Source organism: Sinocyclocheilus grahami, unplaced genomic scaffold (genome assembly GCF_001515645.1).
Source record: "Sinocyclocheilus grahami isolate Dianchi unplaced genomic scaffold, SAMN03320097.WGS_v1.1 scaffold34.1, whole genome shotgun sequence".
Classification (NCBI taxonomy): Eukaryota; Metazoa; Chordata; class Actinopteri; order Cypriniformes; family Cyprinidae; genus Sinocyclocheilus; species Sinocyclocheilus grahami.
The window spans coordinates 937,159-956,735 of record NW_015505213.1 but is presented as its reverse complement, the minus strand read 5'-3'; the positions used below and the strand labels follow the sequence as shown (position 1 = coordinate 956,735).

The 19,577-nt window shown below is 40.2% G+C and overlaps 1 protein-coding gene across 1 annotated transcript; it reads left to right on the top strand.

Annotated features, from left to right (window-relative positions):
- Positions 1-1,649: 1,649 nt before the first annotated feature.
- Positions 1,650-18,868, top strand: myh9a (myosin, heavy chain 9a, non-muscle). The gene is made up of 40 exons (XM_016266829.1): positions 1,650-1,977; positions 2,200-2,356; positions 2,471-2,498; positions 2,596-2,689; positions 3,235-3,255; positions 3,689-3,781; positions 3,877-3,940; positions 4,063-4,161; positions 4,401-4,544; positions 4,786-4,881; positions 5,019-5,290; positions 5,397-5,570; positions 5,927-6,100; positions 9,546-9,660; positions 9,983-10,173; positions 10,269-10,390; positions 10,797-10,866; positions 10,980-11,140; positions 11,380-11,488; positions 11,572-11,703; positions 11,794-12,003; positions 12,116-12,253; positions 12,657-12,780; positions 12,977-13,148; positions 13,313-13,525; positions 13,748-13,892; positions 14,192-14,398; positions 14,499-14,603; positions 14,805-14,957; positions 15,063-15,311; positions 15,441-15,653; positions 16,065-16,277; positions 16,393-16,554; positions 16,727-16,855; positions 16,979-17,067; positions 17,213-17,336; positions 17,437-17,645; positions 17,829-17,937; positions 18,226-18,398; positions 18,542-18,868. Exons 1-40 carry the CDS (start codon positions 1,651-1,653, stop codon positions 18,648-18,650), a joined length of 5,889 nt encoding a protein of 1,962 aa, XP_016122315.1. The 5' UTR covers position 1,650; the 3' UTR covers positions 18,651-18,868.
- Positions 18,869-19,577: the final 709 nt, after the last annotated feature.

Here is a 19,577-nt window from a genome sequence, read left to right as displayed (position 1 = left end):
AAAAGGAACTTTGCATAATTTATCAAACTCATCAGATGTTTCTTATTTGCCCTCTGAATATTTTAAGTGGGCTCTTGTGATTAAACATTTCTGAACATGCATAGCGCTGTAAGCTGTTTAAGCCATATTAGGTTACATTTTTGCACTTTTTTTTTTTTTTTTTTTTTTACAGAAATAAAGGAGTTATCCTTAATTTCAGAGTTCTGGAGCCTTCTGAATGGTGTGGCGGATAATGAAATTGTCTTTGTCCAAACTTGTTTAGGAATTACTCCTTCAGAGCAGATGTTTCTCCACTTCAAAGTAATAGGAGCTTGTGTCTTGTGTATGTTTGCATCCGCACACAGTAGGTGTTTGGAAGACCCTCATTAAAAGTGCCTTAAGGTGCGATGTGTCGCGAACTAAGGAATGCATTTTCAAAGTGTTTTATTGCACTAGCATTTTGCATTACTACTGTATGTTACTGCTTAAGTTACATTGATCTTGCCATGAAAATAGCCATAGATGCTGGTATGGCAATGCAAACAAATTAATGAATGCACTAGCTAAATGTAGGTCTGACACCATAAATGTCATGGAAACAGTGGATCTCATTTAAAAATAATTTCATTCTTGCCACAATTCTGCACGGTGCACGCATAATTTCAGAATTCATACGATACTAGCATGATACAACATTAAACTATAAAATTAAAATGATAAATATATGAATTATAAAAATATAAGTTTTGGAAATCTAAGACTTTTTAAAGTGTGGTGTTTTAATTGGTTCTAAATTTTGTCCTAAACGAAGAATAAATGGAAATGAGAACTTTTGCTGAATCATGATTTCTGCATGAAAATGTTTAACACGTGCGCACACACCCAGTTACTCTTTGTATTTTGCCACTTTCCAGGTTAGTCAGACTTGGTTTCTAGCCACAAAAAAAGACCTTACCAAGCACTTGTATTTGGTAATATGAATTTTTAAAACTGATTGGTGGGGTTTTAATTGAGTGTGGGGAATTTACGGAATTCCTATAATTACGGGTTGTTAAAGAAATTTGACTCCGTATGGAATAAATCGGGAAAGGGAAGGACAATTAGAAGCAAAAGAGTCAGAAGCCTGAGCAGGTGTGGTTATGTTCTATAGGACAATAATGACACATACTGGAGTCAGATGCTTGAACGAGTCACAATGTAGATGTTTGTGTACATCTACCCCCCCCAAGATTCTGTCGTTATGCTAGTTTTAATTCTCAGATCCTTGTATTTGGTAATATGAATTTTTAAAACTGATTGGTGGGGTTTTAATTGAGTGTGGGGAATTTACGGAATTCCTATAATTACGGGTTGTTAAAGAAATTTGACTCCGTATGGAATAAATCGGGAAAGGGAAGGACAATTAGAAGCAAAAGAGTCGGAAGCCTGAGCAGGTGTGGTTATGTTCTATAGGACAATAATGACACATACTGGAGTCAGATGCTTGAACGAGTCACAATGTAGATGTTTGTGTACATCTACCCCCCCCAAGATTCTGTCGTTATGCTAGTTTTAATTCTCAGATCCTCTTCCCTGAACATTTGCCATCTTATTTGGGTTATCCTGCGGAACTTTAATATTTTAAAACCACAAAAACATAAATGCTTTCACTTTCTCTCACATGTAGCCAAAATGTCAGACGCAGAGAAGTTCCTCTATGCCGACCGCAATACTATCAATGACCCTTTGGCCCAGGCGGACTGGGCCTCTAAGAAGCTGGTGTGGGTTCCCTCAGAGAAGCTTGGCTTTGAGGCCGGCTCCGTCAAAGAGGAGACCGGAGATGAGTGTCTTGTGGAGCTGGTCGACTCTGGCAAGAAGATCAAGGTGAACCAAGATGACATCCAGAAGATGAACCCACCCAAGTTCAGCAAGGTGGAGGATATGGCGGAGCTCACCTGCCTGAATGAAGCCTCTGTTCTGCACAACCTGAGGGAGAGGTACTACTCGGGGCTCATCTATGTAAGTCTGTCTGAACTGCGCATGTTTGTGGTGTTCAAGTTCCGATATTGTGCATGTACTGGCAGGTTAACAAATGAACATGCTGACTATGCAGAAAACTTGTGGAAAATGCATCATTATTTCATTACTCAGAGTCATCTAATGTTGGGTTATTTGTGATTTTGTTATTTGTAAGCGTTTAATCAATCTGCTTAACACTTTGACGTGTGTAAATTGTTTCAGACATACTCTGGGCTCTTCTGTGTGGTAATAAACCCATATAAGCATCTGCCTATCTACACGGAAGAGATCGTTGAGATGTACAAGGGCAAAAAGAGGCATGAGATGCCCCCTCATATCTACGCCATCACAGACACGGCCTACAGGAGCATGATGCAGGGTGAGAACACTAACTGCATGACTGATACCACTATTCATGCCAAAATGGAACTCCTGTTCATGCGATAGGGTGCTGTTAATTCTTTTTTTTTTGTTTTTTTTTTGTTCTTTTTAGATCGTGAGGATCAGTCCATATTGTGCACGTAAGCTTGACTTGGAACTTCTGAAATACTAGTACCAAAATAAAAATGACCTGCACTGTGTTCTTTCAAAACTTAATTTTTATTAATATTTCCCCAGGGGTGAATCTGGTGCTGGAAAAACAGAAAATACCAAAAAAGTCATTCAGTACCTTGCATTTGTAGCGTCATCCTTCAAAACAAAGAAAGATCAAGTGCGTATAAAAACCCCCTTTTTCCCCCACTGAGTTCACTGTCATGGAAACCAGTCATTCACGAGCAAATGTTAATTTGCGTACACCGCCGACAGATAAGACGAGTGCTGGTTGTCATGACAGAGCTGTTCATAAATAACCACATCCATTTTTAACATCAGCTATTGTCTCCAGCCCCCTTCATGACAAATGTTTTGTTTATCGGTTTTATCTCTTCCTGTTTTTCATCCTCCATTTTTCCTGTCAAAAGTCTTTTTCCGTTTTTCTTTATGGATTTGAAACTTCTGTCATTCTCTCTCTGTCCCCTCTCTGGACCAGGAAGTCAAAATTCTGTGTTTTCACATTTCCTGTATCGGGTTTAGACCTATTCCCAATGGATTTCTAATGACTTTGTGAATACCTGCATATTTGTTTATGGTTGATAATACACTAAGCCCTTTAAAAAACACTACAAGCATCCTGTTGTGCCATAGGGTTGAGCATGTTTGAGTGTCCCTTCATTTTGTGCCCATATTTTGAGACTTTCTCTCTTTTTCATCCTCCAGAGCAGTGTCAGCCTGTCACATGTGAGTTATATGCCTTCCCCATTCCTCTCTGTCCAACCATACCATCCATTACTTTTTTTTTTTTTTTGGCTGTATACACATCCCTCTTTCCTGGTCATTTGATCATGGTTGTCTACAGGCTTGATTATGTTATGTTGCAAAGTCTCCTAACAGCTTCAGCTAATGCAAATTCTAACACTGGTGTGGAACAAAGTTTAATGCACAAATGGTTTTTAGCATTATAAACAGTGGAAGAAGCCGAAATGGGCATCAGTTTTCAGCCTCAAGCAAAACTTTCATTTGCAAATAGGTGATCTAGGTCTACTGTGTATTAATGGTTTGGGAACTTTGTTTCAGGATATGTAGTCTGTTTCACTAGTCACTAACAGTTCCTGCTGTTGGAATTTTTTTTTAAATGTGCTCTTAATTCCATCTAATCAATTTTGTCTGCCAGGGGGAGTTGGAGAAACAATTGCTCCAGGCTAACCCAATTCTGGAGGCCTTTGGCAATGCCAAGACTGTGAAAAACGACAATTCTTCTCGATTCGTAAGTGTGCACAGACAAAAATCCACTTGACTCCTCTTAAAAGGTCCCAAGGTCTTAAATGTCGACATGAATCAATAAAAGCTATTCATTTACAGGGAAAGTTTATCAGGATAAACTTTGATGTCAACGGTTACATCGTTGGAGCCAATATTGAGACCTGTATCCTTTGACTGAAACATTTAGGAAACTAAAATATTAACAAACTAACAATTTATATTTCATTGTTTTCATGCAGAATGTATTCATCTTATTCTGTTAATCCCCTAACAAGCATTTTTCAGATCTGTTGGAGAAGTCTCGTGCAATCAGACAGGCCAAAGATGAACGGACCTTCCATGTTCTTTATTACTTGTTGTCGGGAGCAGGAGACAAATTGCGTGGTGAGAACCATTTCATGCCATTACCAAATTCAAGCTATAAATTCTTCAAAGCCATACATGTTAGTATTTTTTATTTTTTATAATTTGAAAGCGCAAGAATCAACTCAACGTGATGCTGTGTTTTGTGAATATACACCAAGTTTGCTTAACTTTTAACACTGAATACCCATGAGACAGTGTAGTATACTCTAGGACTAATCTCTGTGAAAAGTTTCTAAAGTCTATTCCCCACTCTACAGCTGAGCTGTGCCTAGAGGACTACAATAAGTACCGATTCCTGTCAAATGGAAACGTTACAATCCCTGGACAACAGGATAAAGAGTTGTTTGCTGAAACCATAGATGCCTTCAGGATTATGGGCATCCCTGAGGAGGAGCAGACAGGTATAGAGATTCAAACAAGACACTCATTCATCAGTATTTCTTCTGCAGTGTTTAATCGCCTAAAGGTGTGGCATCTTTCATGAATCAGGAAAGCTTGCCAGTTTCTCATGATGGCCTGTGTTGAACTATACTTTGTAGCTATTCTTATTATATTGCATGAACTTGAAGGTTGGTGTTTGTCTTTCTGAGAGGTGGCGTTTTGGTCTGAGGAAATGTAATGTGTTCTGTTATCATGTCCCAGGTCTTTTGAAGGTAGTATCTGCTGTACTGCAGTTGGGAAACATGAGTTTTAAAAAGGAACGCAACTCTGACCAAGCCTCCATGCCCGATAACACAGGTTCCACTTTCTTTATTAACATGCACTACAAATGAATCCCAGCTTGGTTTATTCTTACATGTTATACTTGATGTTTATTCTAGAGTGAAATCGATCATCTTTTCTGAATTTTAAATGTTCATTTTCTCGTTTATCAGCTGCGCAGAAGGTGAGTCACCTCTTGGGCATGAATGTGACCGATTTCACACGTGCTATTCTCACGCCACGCATCAAAGTGGGTCGTGATTACGTTCAGAAGGCTCAGACTCAAGAGCAGGCTGAGTTTGCAGTGGAGGCTTTGGCCAAAGCCACTTATGAGAGACTATTTCGTTGGTTGGTTATGCGCATCAACAAAGCTTTAGACAAGACCAAGCGCCAGGGAGCTTCTTTCATCGGAATCCTGGATATCGCTGGATTTGAGATCTTTGAGGTGTGAAAGGGTTGTGGAATAAATTAAATTTCCCAGATATTTTATTTTTGAGTGCCTCCATTCTAATGGACTATTTTGATTTCAAATTCTTTCTCTCGCTCTGTAGCTGAACTCTTTTGAGCAGCTCTGCATCAACTACACCAACGAGAAGCTTCAGCAGCTGTTCAACCACACCATGTTCATCCTGGAGCAGGAGGAGTACCAGCGTGAAGGCATAGAATGGAGCTTCATTGACTTCGGCCTTGACCTGCAGCCCTGCATTGAACTCATTGAGAAGACTGTAGGTTTATTCTTTTCTCTTCAAACTTTGTAGATTCCTTTGCTTGTCTCTCATCCTCCATCTCCCTACCCATTTAAACTTTATGTAAGTTATTTGTTATTTTATATTAGGCATAGCCTGCACTATAGCATGGTGTATTTTCATTTGTTTTGTTAATAAAAGTTCTATGTTTTATATATACGCTAAAGTGAGTTTGAAGTTGTATTTTGTTGTTGCATTCAAGCAATTGACGCTGAATTGACGCTAATTCGAAAGTGAAAGTAAAATGCGCACGGTGCTTTTAAAAGCGAAGGAAAAGAGGGAAAATTCAAACGAACTAAAACCGAACAATTGTTTTACGCCCCCCCCCCCCTCAGGCTGGTCCTCCAGGAATCCTGGCTCTGTTGGATGAGGAGTGCTGGTTCCCGAAAGCCACAGACAAATCCTTTGTGGAGAAAGTTGTTCAGGAATTGAGCAACAACTCAAAGTTCCAGAAACCCAAGAAGCTCAAAGATGATGCTGACTTCTGTATCATTCACTACGCTGGCAAAGTAAGAGCCATTATGGGTCTTAAACATTATTTGAACAAGATTAGTTTCTCATATGTTTGTGAAGTAATTGATACTGTGGATGTTTGTACCATGAAGTCATACTGGATAAGCAATGTCGCATCACAGTGTTAGTGTTCAGTATAAAAAAAAAAAAATTAACACTTCCAGTCATGGCCAAAAGTTTTGGCAGTGACATAAATTTTGTTTTGCAAAGTTTGCTGCTTCAGTATTTGTAGATTATTTTTCCACCGGTTTCTATGGTATACTGAAAAACAATGATAAGCATATAAGTTTAAAGGCTTTTATTGGCAAAAAAATATAATGAGTCAATATTTAGTGTTGACCCTTGTTCTTCATAACCTCTGCAATTCGCTCTGGCATGCTGGATATTAGCTTCTGGGCCAAATCCTGACTGATGGCAATCCATTCTTGCCTTATTAGTTCTTGGAGTTGATCACAATTTGTGGGCTTCTGCTTGTCTACTCGCCTTTTGAGGACTGACCACAGGTTCTCTATGGGACTGCGATCCGGGGAGTTGCCTGGCCACGGATCCAAAATTTCAGTGTAATGAGCTTTGAGCCACTTCTTCATCACTCTTGCTTTGTGACATTGTGCTCCATGCTGGAAAATGCACGGATCATCACCAAATTGCTCATGGATCGTTGGAATAAGTCGCTCTTGCAGGACATTTTGATACTGTTTATTCATGGCCGTGCTTTTGGGCAGAATTATAAGAGAGCCCACTCCCTTGTTTGAAAAGCAACACCACACATGGATGGTCTCTGGATGCTTCACTGTTGGCAAGTCACAGGACTCATGGTAGCGTTCACCTTTTCTTCTCCGAACAAATGATTTTCCAGATGTCCCAAACAGTCGGAAGGGCGCTTCATCAGAGGAAATAACTTTGCACCAGTCTTCTGTTGTCCAATCCTTGTACTTCCTGCAGAATTTCAGTCTGTCCTTGACGTTTTTCTTGGAGGGAAGTGGCTTCTTTGCTGCCCTTCTTGACTCCAGGCCATTGTCCAAAAGTCTTGGCTTCATCGTGCGTGCAGATGCTCTAACACCAACCTGCTACCATTCCTGAGCAAGCTCTGCACTGGTGGTGACAATTCCGTAGCTGACTCCTCAGAAGGAGACGTCCTGGCACTTGCCCTCTGGGACGTCCTGAAGACTTCTTCACTGCAGTCGAACCTCTCACCTTGAAGTTCTTGATGATTCGGTAAATTGTTTTTTCAGGTGCAATATTCTTTGTAGCAATTTCCTTGCATGTGAGGCCATTTTGATGCAAAACGATGATGGCTGCACGTGTTTCTTTGGAGGTAACCATTGCTAACAAGAACACAATGATTGGAAGAGTTTCTTCCCTCTTTTTATAGCAATCAGTCTGCTCTTACAGTCTAATTAGTATGATCGTGATATTTTTAATTTTTTGCCAATGAAGCTTTTAGCAATTATTTAAAATGAATCTGATCACTCTACACCAGTGGTTCTCAAGCTTTTATTCCACTGGGCCGCACTATGGTCCAAGTGCAAGTCTTGCGGGCCGCACATGCATATCATTTACATATTACGTCAGCAATACAAACCAACCTGATTTATAATAATATTGCCTAAATATTATAATGTCTAATCGATTACATTCATTGAAATAATTCTACTCCCCCATAAATAACACCCAATTTTGTGAACTTCGGCTCGAAAGGAGTACCCACTGGCAGATGAGCCACGAGCACTTTTTTATATGTTCTACATTTCATGTATTTATGTAACATTCTACATTAAAAAAATAATTTGGTATGAACTAACTGCTGTACAAAGAGTAAAAAGAAAGAAAAAAAAGAACTCAATGCAGAAAAGCCGCCTCTTTTTCCGAATTGCGCAGATGACTACTATCTATCTTTCATCTCTTCTGATAAATTCAGTCAAATAGTTTTGTGTGCTAGATCTGAGCTAGAGCCCTGCATTTCAGCCTGGGCCCGACGGGCCCCGACTTTTTTACACCCCTCGGGCTGGGCTTCGGGACAGTTCACGTCATAATTCAGACGTGAGCAGGGCCTCGGGCCTGTTTTAGGCTTCTCCTTATTTTTATATTTTAGACGTCCATCAATTAGTGATGAAAAAAGATTGCCTCGCTGGTGGAAACGACATGAGACCGTTCTACCGAGACTGTCAATAGCGGCTTGACAGTGTAGTGTCCCACCAGCAGCAGCATGTATGGTGTGTGCAGTCAGCACAGCTGAAGAGTTCTGCGTTCAAATGCACGCAATGGGCTTAAGCTTGCCGCAAAGCATCTGCAAAAGTAATTACCATAAATGCGTCAGGGGGAAACGGTAAGGAGATATTTTAATTGTTTACTAATAAACTAGTGTTTTCTGAGTGTCACAAGGATGAAGTTGTCAATCCTGACTCGCCATCTCCTCAGACGCGCCTTTAGAGAGAAGTGCATCTTTACGGATTATGATCATAATGAAAGATTTTGATTATTTCGTTAAGTAGTAATTTAAAGCTTTCTATAGATATATTTATCATGTCTGTGAGGCATGTATTCGCTGAGTTTCGGTTCATTTTTGTGAATCGCTCCTGTTCAAGATGAGACTGCAGAGAGCGCATGTTTGATTTCTTTATTTTATAAAAGCACAACGTTTTGTTTATTGTGAGTGCGCACAAATAAAAGTAGACCCTTTACAGCTACGAATGATGTATTACTCTTACCTTTATGAGCAAAAATGACTGCTTATCCACTGGGAAAAAAAAAAAAAACGCAAGTGATCGCGCTGGCGCCTCTATGTCCTGCAAAGCGCGCTTCAACTTCCACTCTCTGCGCAAACTATTGGATACAGCACACATTTATCTAGGTTTAACATTTTAAACATTGTTATGCTTGAACTGTTTTATATCTATAGATTTTATTTTAGTCAAGTCGTGATCATTTGAGAAGGCTAAATTGAACAAACACATGCTCGCTGTCTGCCGCTGGCCACTTGGTCGTTACTTTAAATGCGTTACGTTAATTGGGTTATGTGAGTATCTGCTCATGTCTGAAAATAATATATGAAAAACAATTATTTTACATAAAAACATTAGGCTATAGCTTATTTATTTAGTACATTTTTAAATTAATGTAAACTAAAATGAATTGTAAAACTGGAAGTTTTTTTTTTTTTTTTTGTGTTCAGCATAGTGGGCAGCATTTTAATTTGTGACGGGCCGCAGGTTGAGAACCACTGCTCTACACAATCTAGAAACGATGTGAATGAACACCACAACAGCTTAAGCAGCAAATTTGGCAAAACAATTTGTCACTGCCAAAACTTCTGGCCATGACTATTTCTCTCACCTCCCCATATAAAACTAAAAACAAATGGGGCTTAAGAGGAAATGCCTTACTGGATGTTATTTTTTAAAAGTGTATTGTGTGTGTATATGTCTGTCTGGTCTTGTACAGGTCGATTACAAGGCAAATGAATGGCTAATGAAAAACATGGACCCTCTGAATGACAATGTGGCTACTCTACTCAACCAATCATCGGACAAGTTTGTGTCTGAGCTCTGGAAGGATGGTATGACACTTTGAGCAGATTATTAGCCAGTAGATTGATTTAATGGTTGGTATTAATTATATAATTTGAGTATGATTTCGGATGTCACTAATGTCTAACAAGCTTTGACGACAATCCACCTGCTACATTGAGCTTTTGTTTGTCAGGCTTTTAGGTCGTCATAGAGAAAAGTGAGTCTGGTTCTGCCAGTGTGTAATATGCAGGTGGTCTGCTAATGTTCACCCTGGACACTAATGGACTCCACAGATAAACATGAAAAGTTGTCTTAACTCTTATATTGGTTTCCTGCATAATGGGTGTTGTTTTTCATTGTTTTCATCAGTGGACAGAATTGTGGGATTGGACAAAGTGGCCGGAATGGCTGAATCCTTGCATGGAGCCGTCAAGACTCGTAAAGGAATGTTCCGGACTGTAGGACAACTGTACAAGGAGCAGCTGACCAATCTGATGACCACTCTCAGAAACACCAACCCTAACTTTGTCCGATGCATCATCCCCAATCATGAGAAGAAGGTATGAAGAGAAAAATCTTAAACGTTTGTACAGCTTGATGGCTCATGTTTCTTTTGAGGCCTCTAACAATTTAAGTCATTGCTTTTCACCTTTAGGCTGGTAAATTGGCACACCATCTGGTTCTAGATCAACTAAGGTGTAATGGAGTTCTAGAAGGAATTCGGATCTGTAGACAAGGGTTTCCCAACCGCATTGTCTTCCAGGAGTTCAGACAAAGGTATTTGGATTTTCATGAATGCTAAGTGTTTGAACTGCTTATATATCATGTAGCAGGAAATGGAATTGCTCCGGTTTGACTATTTAGTATCTATAGACTTCTTAAATATTTTATTGGACAATTCCGGTTTTAATGCAAGTAGAAAACTTTTTTTCTTTCTGAAGTATGCTCACTTCAGAGTTTAGTAAGAGTTTTACCTGTAAAGATTTTAGATCCATTCGTTAATTTAAAAAATCTTGTATAATTTTTACTGCTGTTTTTTATTTTATTTTGTTTGTATATTATTCCAACTCAGTTTTTACCAAAGATAGCCTTGGATGCTGACATGTCCAAAAAAAAACTACTACTGTATAGACTACTGAAACTATCTTAGTCTCCAATTTATTCTCCCCTAATATAATTTCAGATATGAGATCCTCGCACCAAATGCCATCCCCAAGGGCTTTATGGATGGAAAGCAGGCCTGTGTCCTCATGGTAAGAGTTAATGAACACCATTATGAAACTCCTCAGCTTTGACAATTGATGCTTTTTGTTGAAAATTTAAGTTGTCAATCGCATATATCATTTTGGTTCTCTCTCTCTCTCAGATCAAAGCCCTGGAGCTGGATTCTAACTTGTACCGTATAGGTCAGAGTAAAGTGTTCTTCAGGGCTGGAGTTCTTGCCCACCTGGAAGAGGAGAGAGATCTGAAGATCACTGATGTCATTATCACTTTCCAAGCCTGGTGTAGAGGCTATGTTGCTAGGAGGTAGATATTTTTAAATATTTAATTTTGTAAAGATCACTTTTCCATGACACTACAGCTAGGAGAGACTGATGACTTTAGCTGCTTGTTTTTAGGGATGCACCAATATTAAAATTCTGTCCGATACCGATAAGCTGCCAACTTTATAAGTGATTTTGAAATGTCTTGGACAACGGATGTCTGTAAGGTGTTAATTGAACAGGACTCCTTTACAATGACAAATTGGGGTTTGTTTTACGTAGAGCCTTTGCCAAGAGGCAGCAGCAGCTGACGGCCATGAGGGTGATCCAGAGGAACTGTGCAGCCTACTTGAAACTCAGGAATTGGCATTGGTGGAGACTCTTTACCAAGGTACACATCCAGATTCATAAACCTGTATGTTTATTAGATCAATAAGAGGTCTAAAAGCAGTGTCTCCACTTTTCTCTTTTCAGGTGAAGCCTTTGCTGCAGGTGACCAGACAGGAAGAGAAAATGGTCGCTAAAGAAGAAGAGCTGGTTAAGATGAAGGAGAGACAGCAGCAGGCTGAGGACCAGCTCAAAGAGTTCGAGGCCAAACAACAGCAGGTAAATATGGTGGTGTGTTTCCTCTACTTCAAGATGGTTTATTTTTTTTTCTTGGTGTTCATAACCTTATCAGATATTTCCTTGTTAAAGTTTAATGCAGAGAAGATGGCACTGCAGGAGCAGTTGCAGGCAGAGACCGAGCTGTGTCAAGAGGCTGAAGAGATGAGGGCGCGTCTTGCTGCACGCCAGCAGGAGCTGGAGGAGATCCTGCACGATCTGGAGTCCCGCTTGGAAGAAGAAGAGGAGGAGAGAGTCTCACAGTTTCAGACGGAGAGGAAGAAAATGCAACAGAACATCACTGTGAGACAGCAAGTTTGATAAAATAGTTTGCATTTGGGAGATCAGTGCTTTAGAGCTTCTTATTGAAAATACTCTTTACTTGTAATTGGAAAAACCTAAAATCCTTTCCTAGGATCTGGAGCAACAACTGGATGAGGAAGAAGCAGCCAGACAGAAGCTGCAGTTGGAGAAAGTCACCATGGATGCCAAGCTGAAGAAGATTGAGGAGGAAATTATGGTTCTTGATGACCAAAACACCAAACTTAACAAGGTCTAACAAACGTGTTATGCTTTTACATTCAACAATGTAGTTTCAATTCACTATTCAGTAATTGGGGAGGGACTCAAAAGAAATTTAACCTGGTTCTGATTCCACCATATGATATCGGCTCCTGACAATTAATTCAATGCTACACGCAACAAATGCTGTAGTAGTATTTCACTACAACTAAAATTGTTACCCAAAAATGAGTTTAACTACAGTTTAGATGAGTGACTTTTCTTTAAAAAAAATAAATTAAAAAAAAGAACCATTTTCTCGATTTCCAACCCAGATATAAAGTCAGCCATTACTCCAACCCACCTGCAGGGACTGCATGAGGTGTCCATTTATCTGCTGCAAAAACTATTTTGTGCTTGTCCTGATAGTTGTGTGTTGGCATCTGTGCTTGCAGGAGAAAAAGCAGCTGGAGGAGAGAATGTCTGAGTTCACCACTAACCTGGCTGAAGAGGAAGAGAAATCCAAGAGTTTGCAGAAACTCAAGAACAAACATGAAGCCATGATTACCGACCTGGAGGGTAAGCGTTTTCAGGACCTTGAAATTTAAAAACGTTTTTTTTCCCTCTCTAAAGTCAGCCCAAGAATGCTGATTGGGGGGGAAAAAACTCTATTTGCAGCAACAAAGAGTTATGTTGCAGTGTTCTCTTTTCTCCATCACTGTACATTTTTGCTTTTTTTTTCAGTCTTTGACATGTTAAATGTCCACTCTCTTAGATCGTTTAAGGAAGGAAGAGAAGCAGAGGCAAGAGTTGGAGAAGAGTAGACGGAAGTTGGAGGGTGACTCTACAGAGCTGCATGATCAGATCGCAGAGCTGCAGGCTCAGATCGCAGAGCTCCGTGCTCAACTGGCCAAGAAAGAGGAAGAGCTCCAGGCTGCACTAGCAAGGCGAGTAAATCTTGTAACAAAAAAACTTATCAGGTTACTGGAGGATTTAACTTCCATTTCATCCGTCTATCACTTCCATATTTGTCATTTAGGCCTAACACTTTCCCTAACACGTTTTTAATTTCTTGGTACATTTTTGTAATTCTCCCCCCCCCCCACTGTAGGATTGAGGAGGAAGCTGCACTTAAGAATGCTGCCCAGAAGAATATTCGTGAGTTGGAGGCCCAGCTCTCAGAGCTGCAGGAAGATCTGGAGCTGGAGAAAGCTGCTCGTGCTAAAGCTGAGAAACACCGCAGGGACCTGGGAGAAGAACTGGAGGCTCTAAAGACAGAACTTGAGGACACACTGGACTCTACTGCAGCTCAGCAGGAACTCAGGTCAGCCATGAGGAAAACTGACTGGGCTAGTGAAGACCTGACTTGAGATATTTTGCTTCATCAAATAATCTGTACTTTTGTGTTTAACTTATGACTGGTAATTACAGTTTGATTATCTGTGATGGAAATTGTACAAGGGTAGCATGTCATTCTTATGTGAAAATGAAGGTACTACTGCGCTGTCCTATATCAGCTTCAAGATTCTTCTCTTCCTATCTGAAGGGCAAAGAGAGAGACTGACGTGGCTCAGCTGAAGAGGACTCTGGAAGATGAGGCTCGTTCACATGAACAGATGCTAGTTGAAGTGCGACAGAAACACAACCAGGCCTTTGAGGAGCTCAATGAACAGCTTGAGCAGGCCAAAAGGGTGAGATCACGTGCTTCTCCTAAACCATCGAGGCTGTTAATGATGCTGCTTTGAAAATTAGGAATGGCAGTTTTTTTTTTTTTTAAAGCAATTTTTAAAAAGGTGGCACTATAATTAAAATGTTGCATATTGTATGTATTAAGCACTCTTAGCACTTTTTAGAAAAAGATGACAACTGTGTTTTTCATATTTGACCAGTTTATTTTAAGGTAGTGTTTCCCTGAGAAGTCTGGATTTTCTGTACATCCACAAAAGCAAACTGTGCAGAAAAATGTTGACTAACTTTCACTGTCCCTCAGAGTAAAGCATCTGTGGACAAAGCTAAACAGGCTCTGGAGAGTGAACGCAATGAACTTCAGATCGAACTTCAGTCATTGTCACAAGGCAAAAATGAATCCGAGCACCGCAGAAAGAAAGCAGAATCGCAGCTTCAGGAGCTACAGGTCAAACATGGAGAGAGTGAGAGACAGAAACAGGAACTGGCGGATAAAGTGTCGAAAATGCAGGTATTGAAACAAAGGATCTTGTAGAGATTTTTACACTTGGATAATTGCACATTTTAGTGGAAATTTGTGCCTAGTTGAAAATCTTATTGTCAATGTTTAGGTGGAGCTCGAAGCTATACAGGGCACCCTGAGCAAGGTGGAGAGCAAATCCATCAAAGCTGCAAAAGATTGTTCTACTGTTGAATCTCAACTTAAAGACACACAGGTACAATTTGGTAATGCACAATTCACACACCCTTTTGTCACTGAAGGTTGCTGAGTGACTGTTGGTCAGAAGTGTTATTAGTCCTGCTTGCCCTAACATGAATGGTGAACTTTCACCGATGTGTTTTACCGGTGTTGCTGATAAAAATAAAACTTTATTCCGTTTTTCAAAAGTTAGTTTATATATTTTCTCTGTGGATAGGCGTTGTTGGAGGAGGAGACCAGGCAAAAGCTTGCGCTCTCCACTCGTAATCGGCAACTGGAGGATGAGCAGAATAACCTGAAAGAGATGCTGGAGGAGGAAGAGGAGAGCAAGAAAAATGTTGAAAAGCAGCTGCACACGGCTCAAGCTCAGGTGTGTGCACCCCTGAGTCTGTGGACACATTCTTCTAGATGATGCTGATCTAGAAGCAGTTTGTTTGAAAGAACTGTTCTTATTGTTTTTGCTTTTGTTTCTCAGTTGGCAGACATGAAGAAAAAGGTTGAGCAAGAGGCCCAGAGCCTGGAAAGCATGGAGGACGGGAAAAAGAAATTGCAGAGGGAGGTGGAAAGCATCATGCAGCAGTTGGAGGAGAGGAATGCCGGCTACGATAAACTGGAGAAGACCAAGACACGTCTGCAGCGGGAGCTAGATGATGTCCTGGTAGACCAGTCTCACCTGCGGCAAACCGTTCAGGATCTGGAACGTAAACAGAAGAAGTTTGACCAGGTAGAGAACTGTTAATGGAAAAAAATTGTGGATATTTTTAATGCTGCTACTCTGGGGGTTTTTTCTACAAAGTTAAAAAAATAATTTCATTCAATCACCTTAAGTGATAAAATACCTCAATCTGTGCAGATGCTGGCAGAGGAGAAGAACATCTCTCAGAAGTATGCAGAGGAGAGGGATCATGCTGAGGCAGAGGCCCGTGAGAAGGAGACCAGAGCCCTGACTCTGACTCGAGAGTTGGAGGCCATTACTGACTTGAAGGACGAACTGGAGAGGGTCAACAAGCAGCTCAAAACTGAGATGGAGGACCTGATGTCATCCAAAGATGATGCTGGCAAGAGTGTATGCGAAACTTAAGCATTGCATGTATTTTAAGACAACAGCTCTGTTCCAAAACCTAATAAGCTGCCAACTTAGACAGCAATTATCCTTACAACATGCTAACTGTTTTGGAACCGAGCTAATATTGTCTACATGCCATTGCCAAAACGGCTATTAATTTCTAAAGATGTAATTAATTCATTAAGGATTTTGTAAGTGAATTTGATCAATTAAGTCATTAATAGAAAATGTACAGTCTCTGAAGGTCTTGCTCATTGTGGTAAGATTCATTAGGATCAATTGATTTAAAAAAAAAAAAGACTATCCAGTGTGCTTTGGCAGTTATGGTGCAGTTTGCTAAAAGTGGTGGTCATGATTTATACTTGCCCCCTTATCGTAGTTGTGCACAATCTTTCGTTCTTTTCTTTTAAGGTGCACGAACTTGAGCGGGCCAAGCGAGGAATGGAACAGCAGTTAGTGGAAATGAAGACGCAGCTGGAAGAGCTGGAGGATGAACTGCAGCTCACAGAAGATGCCAAACTGCGCCTGGAGGTCAACATGCAGGCCATTAAGGCCCAGTTTGAGAGAGACCTGCAGAGCAGAGATGAGCAGGGTGAGGAGAAACGGAAGCAGTTAGTCAAACAGGTATGTGCTAGCCTGCCTGACTTCTCCAGAGAAATGTTAATCCATGAGATGCTGATGCATGTTGGGAAACTGGGAGATAATGCACAACTACTCATATTATGCTTGAATATGTCAGGTGCGTGAGATGGAGATGGAGCTTGAGGATGAGAGGAAACAACGGGCTCAGGCTGTATCTGTGCGCAAGAAGCTTGAGCTGGATCTGTCGGAGTTGGCTGCTCAGATCGACAATGCCAACAAGGCTCGAGATGAGGCCCTCAGACAGCTCAAGAAACTACAGGTATTCACATACACATTCTACATGAACATGCATCACTTTTGTATTAAAGTGGTGGGGACGTTTTCTGGTTTCAAGAACCAGAAATCAGATCTGTACTTTTGCATTTTGAATAAAATGACAATTGGAGCACATGCAATATGGTATCCATGTCATTTCCTCTCTTGGTTTGCAGGCCCAGATGAAAGATCAGATGAGAGAGTTTGAGGATCTACGCCTATCCAGAGACGAGGCTCTTAACCAGGCCAAAGAAAACGAGCGCAAGATCAAGAGCATGGAGGCTGAGATCATGCAGCTGCATGAGGTTTGTCTTGTTTGATCAGAATTGTGCTGCAACTAGGGTCAACTTGTTTGTTAGTTTAGAAGAATAAAGTAATTTTTAAAAGAATACGGATGTGGTAAACGTTTCCTATTTTTGTCTCCATAGGATCTGGCTGCTGCTGATAGAGCAAAGAGACAAATTCAACAAGAACGAGATGAGCTGCAGGATGAGATCAATAGCCAGAATGCCAAGAAGTGAGTTACCTGTTGTTGTTGTTGTTGTTGTGATGTATTGTTTGGTAGGGTATCCTGCATCAGACAGTTAGTCCAAGAAAATCAAAGTGTTTTACGTACTTACTGGGTTCAATGGTTTAAATAGTGTATTATTTTTCTCCTTCAGCTCGCTGAGCAGCGATGAGAAGAGGAGACTGGAGGCACTTATTGCTCACCTTGAGGAGGAACTTGAGGAAGAACATCTCAATGTGGAACTGGTCAGTGATCGACTGAAGAAAGCTACACTGCAGGTAGAGTACCGAGAGCTTCATGAGATGACGGCTGAGATTGGGAACACTTCAAACAGTGTTCATCGTGACTCTCTGTGGCTTTATTCTGGTTCAACGTCAGGCTGAGCAGGTTACAGTGGAGTTGACTGCAGAGCGGGGTAACGGTCAGCGTCTAGAGGGTTTGCGCGCTCAGCTGGACCGCCAGAACAAGGACCTAAAGCAGAAGCTTCAGGATTTGGAGGCAACTGTGAAGAGCAAGTACAAGTCCACCATCACTGCCTTGGAGGCCAAGATCCCACAGCTCGAAGAGCAGTTGGATGTTGAGATGAAGTGAGTGATGTTGGAGATGGTTTGTGTTATGTACAGCATAATTACACCTCAAATCCCCCAGTAACCTTTCAGTTGTCAGCTTGGGTTGTAAGGTCTTTATTATTAGTATCTTAACATGATGCAGCTTTCCTCAGTGATTTACTTTGTCTCTAAAAAAAACAAACCTCATTTACTTCCTGTCAGGGAGAGGCAGCAGTCCACAAAACAGGTGCGGCGTATGGAGAAGAAGCTCAAAGAGATCTTACTGCAGGTTGATGATGAGAGACGCAACGCTGAGCAATACAAAAATGAGGTAGGCTGTGCAATCTATTTATAATGCAGTAAGCTTGTTCAAACTACTGCAAAGCCAAGGCAGAGTCTTAATTTGATCTTTGGATGTTCTCAATCAAAGGTGATTTGGTCCACTTGTACCAGTACAGCTAATTTAAATTAAAAGGCCTGTTTTGTTGTTGTGACTATTAAATAGGAACATTATTACTAGTTAAAGTTTTACTCTTAATGGTGGACATTTATAAAAAAAAAATTTTTTAAAAGTCAGTATTTTGAATTCCATTCATAATATAATCTTCCTCTTGGTCAGACTGAGAAGCTGAACACTCGTATGGAGCAGTTGAAGAGACGGCTAGAAGAGACTGAGGAGGAAGCGGCTCGAGCTAACTCCTCCCGCAGGAAGCTGCAGAGAGAGCTGGAAGATGCCACAGAATCTGCTAGTCTTATGAACCGAGAGGTCAGCACCCTAAAGAACAAACTCCGGTGCGTATTCTGCTGCTTTGTGATAGACATATCATCATTCCTCCACAAACGTTGCTTTTAAAATGAGAAATTACTGATTAAAGTCTGAAACTTTTCAGCAAATTTGTATGCCACATATTTAGTGTTTTGTTTATCTTCTCTAGGCGTGGAGATTTCACTGTAAACGTACGTCGTACAGCTGGACGCTCGGGTGTGGATAGCGATGAGGAGAATGATCTGAAGAGTGAGGGGTCAGAGCCAACTCCGGAGTAAATTTCAGCATATCAAAGCTGAGCCTATGGGTGTTACACATGAGGATCTATTATGTCACCAAGTTTGTCTTGTTTAAATGAAATTTGTATGCTTTGAAAATTGCAGCGAAAACCCCATTAAGGATACAGTTGCCCTCAGTGTTTTAAAGCAGATTGAGCCAAACAATTATTCGAGCCATGAGCATAACTTTGCGTCCAAGATAAAAAAATAATAATAATGGCAAAGAAAAATCTTTCATCTTGCCACTTATCAAACTTTATCTTTCCAGTGAAACTGAAACCGTTTATTTGCTGTAATCTGTTTTACCCTGTTGATGACTGCCTTACGATGCATTTGAATAAATATTGGCTATTTATATTTTACATCAGAGACAACGCATTTATCCATTTTCAAAGTAAATTAAATGTTGGGAAATTTTTTATAATTGATAATGGAAAGAAGTTTCCTTGTGCAATAATAGTATCTAATCCAGGATTTGCAGGAATATTACTGACCAGACAATTATTCTTGGTTTTGTTTCAAGAGCACTTCAGCACCAATTAAGCCTTTTCCCTAATAGTTTCACTGGCACCGTTCCACCTTCTACTCCTGTTTTAAAATTAAGACTATGCCTTAATTGCGTCAAATATTGTTAATGTATTTGAGAGTTCTCAGGATTTGTACACCACATATTACTGCAAACTTTTTTTTTTTTTGGTTCCTTGATGTTTTGAAGTTAACACTTTTTAGGTGGAGGGGTGTGTAAGTTTTCATTTTGTACTTAACTGTTTTTATATATATATATATATATATATTATATATATATATATATTTTTTTTTTTTTTAGTTTTCTGTGTATTTGCTAACATGATTTCTGTCATACAGTATTTGTCTGCATTACACATATTTTTCCTGCTGTATGTTTCTAACAATGCATTTGGAGACTAT